Source organism: Hibiscus syriacus, unplaced genomic scaffold (assembly GCF_006381635.1).
Source record: "Hibiscus syriacus cultivar Baekdansim isolate YM2019G1 unplaced genomic scaffold, ASM638163v2 tig00112789_pilon, whole genome shotgun sequence".
NCBI lineage: Eukaryota > Viridiplantae > Streptophyta > Magnoliopsida > Malvales > Malvaceae > Hibiscus > Hibiscus syriacus.
The window spans coordinates 277,025-279,443 of NW_024063402.1; the positions used below are offsets into that span (position 1 = coordinate 277,025).

Consider the following 2,419-nt stretch of genomic DNA (forward strand, 5'->3'; position numbering starts at 1 on the left):
TCAGGTGACCATTTTGTAACTTTTAATAATCGAGAGACTCAGTAAAGCAATACTCTATAGTCGGAGGATCATTTTATAACTTTTAATAGTTGGAGGACTTAATAAAGTATTATCCTATAATCGGGGACCATTTGTATACTTTACCCTGTAAAAAATTTATATAGGAGATCTTGATTAAACCGGAACAACCCATTTACGTGATAATTTATTAAAAAGCACTATATAAAGAAGCTTATTTACTCGCATCTCCAACGCTCAATTAACCGTCTCCTATCGGTCGCCACTTCCTTTTTCCCCCATAATACGATTCAAAAGCTTATGCAAATCCTTGTATTATTTGAACAAGGTGAAGATCATTCTGTGCGTGTGTTTTTGCAAGGATGAAGGGCAGTGATGAAACCGGTTTGAAAAAAGGGTTATGGACGCCGGAGGAAGACCGGATCCTCGTCGATTACGTCCAGAGACACGGGCATGGGAAATGGAAATCCGTCGCCACTTCGGCCGGGCTGAACCGGTCTAGCAAAAGTTGTCGGCTCCGATGGACTAATTATCTCCGGCCTGATATCAAGAGAGGCAGCGTCTCTGGTGAGGAAGAGCAAACAATTATCGATCTCCATGCACTACTTGGCAATAAGTAACCTCTCTTTACTTTCGAGGTGTTTTTATACGATGAATGTTTGATGCACTGATACTATGCCATTTTTACAATTTTATGATGATGAATCATTATTTGATTCATCCACGATGCATAAAACCATACAATATATCAAATATTAATTATTTGTTAATATTCTTTTAAGTTTACATTAATAATTCTTTTATAATTTAATCGAGTCGAGATTCATTCGAGACAACAACAAAAAAATATCCAGAATTTTTATTATTGCACCAACAAAAACGTATCAAAACAACCATTATCCAATATAAGCTAAAAATCATACAACAACTCAAACTTGTGTTAAAAACCACTCCATGCAAACCACACCAAAAACTTATACAAAAACAAAAGAAATTAGAACATAGTAATTGACAAATTAAAGTTATAAGGAAAATGATAAATGATATTTTAATGAATGTAATATCATTAAAATTTTTTGGGTAAAGTATACAAATGGTCCCCATACTATAGGATATTGCTTATTGAGTCCTCCGACTATTAAAATTTACAAAATAGTCCCTCGATTATAGTGTGTTGTTTTGTTGCTCCCATCGACTACTTAAAGTTACAAAATTATCATCTAACTATTCATTATGTTTCAAATTCGTCTTTTTTTTGTTAAAAATTGACGGCAGTCTGAGTTGGACGTTAACTCGTTGACTAGATATGATAAAATATAATCTCGTATTCTCAAACGACTATCATATCTCAGTCAACATGTTAACGTCTAGCTCAAACAACTGTTAATTTTTTAACAAAAAATGACGAGTTGAGAACATAATAAATAGTCGGGTGACCATTTTGTAATTTTTAATAGTCGAGGGACTCAACAAAGCAACACCCTATAGTCGGAGGATCATTTTGTTACTTTTAATAATCGAGAGACTCAACAAATAAATATCTTATTGTCGAATAAACATTTGTAAACAATATGTTTTAGAATACATATGTGATGTTAAAATAATTCTAAACAACTAAATTGGAAGAGTGGTTAGTAGAATGAGTGTCAGTAAAATTTGATTTGAATTAGTTGATGAATAAATCGAAAAAGAATTTACAAAGATGATATTCTAAGTGGTATATATGATTTAACTTGGAAGGTGGTCTACAATAGCAAGTCATCTACCCGGAAGAGCAGATAACGAGGTTAAAAATCTATGGAGCACTCGGCTGAAGTGGAAGCTTATCCAGATGGGGATCGATCCGGTCACCGATGGACCGACGACCGACGTTCACAGCATTCTAGCTAGCCAGCTCCAGCTGCTCGCCGCTGTGAATTTCTGTAACCCCATAGACATCAACAGTGCTCTCATGTTGCAGTCAAATGCTGCTGCAACGATTGCCAAAACACTCCATCTGTTGCACAACATGATTGAAGTCATGGGCACCACTGCCAGTAATCCCGCGACCGTCGAGAATCAACCGTTCGGCTACGGCCTCGGACACGAGGTTACGGAATTGCAGTCGAATTTTATCGACCTGGTGGCTTCTCAACATCAGCCGAAGCCGATCCTAGACTCGAAAACATGTTCCAACAGCAATGATGTTCCGTTTGCTTCTTCATCGTTTGCTGCTAATGTTCAAAATTCAACTACTCTTCAGCTTCCGACGTGGATTACGGCATCGCCGGAGTGTCGACCGCGACCCGACATCAACGTTGTCCAGAATGTAAACAATATCTCTAACCCTTCCACTACGTTTGAAGCTTGGGGTGATGAAGCAACGGCAAGTGACTCTTACTGGAGGGATATTATAGAGTAA

The 2,419-nt window shown here is 37.2% G+C and overlaps 1 protein-coding gene across 1 annotated transcript; it reads left to right on the plus strand.

Moving 5' to 3' along the window:
* Positions 1-380: 380 nt before the first annotated feature.
* Positions 381-2,419, plus strand: LOC120183533 (transcription factor MYB93-like). The gene is made up of 2 exons (XM_039188207.1): positions 381-634; positions 1,759-2,419. Exons 1-2 carry the CDS (start codon positions 381-383, stop codon positions 2,417-2,419), a joined length of 915 nt encoding a protein of 304 aa, XP_039044138.1.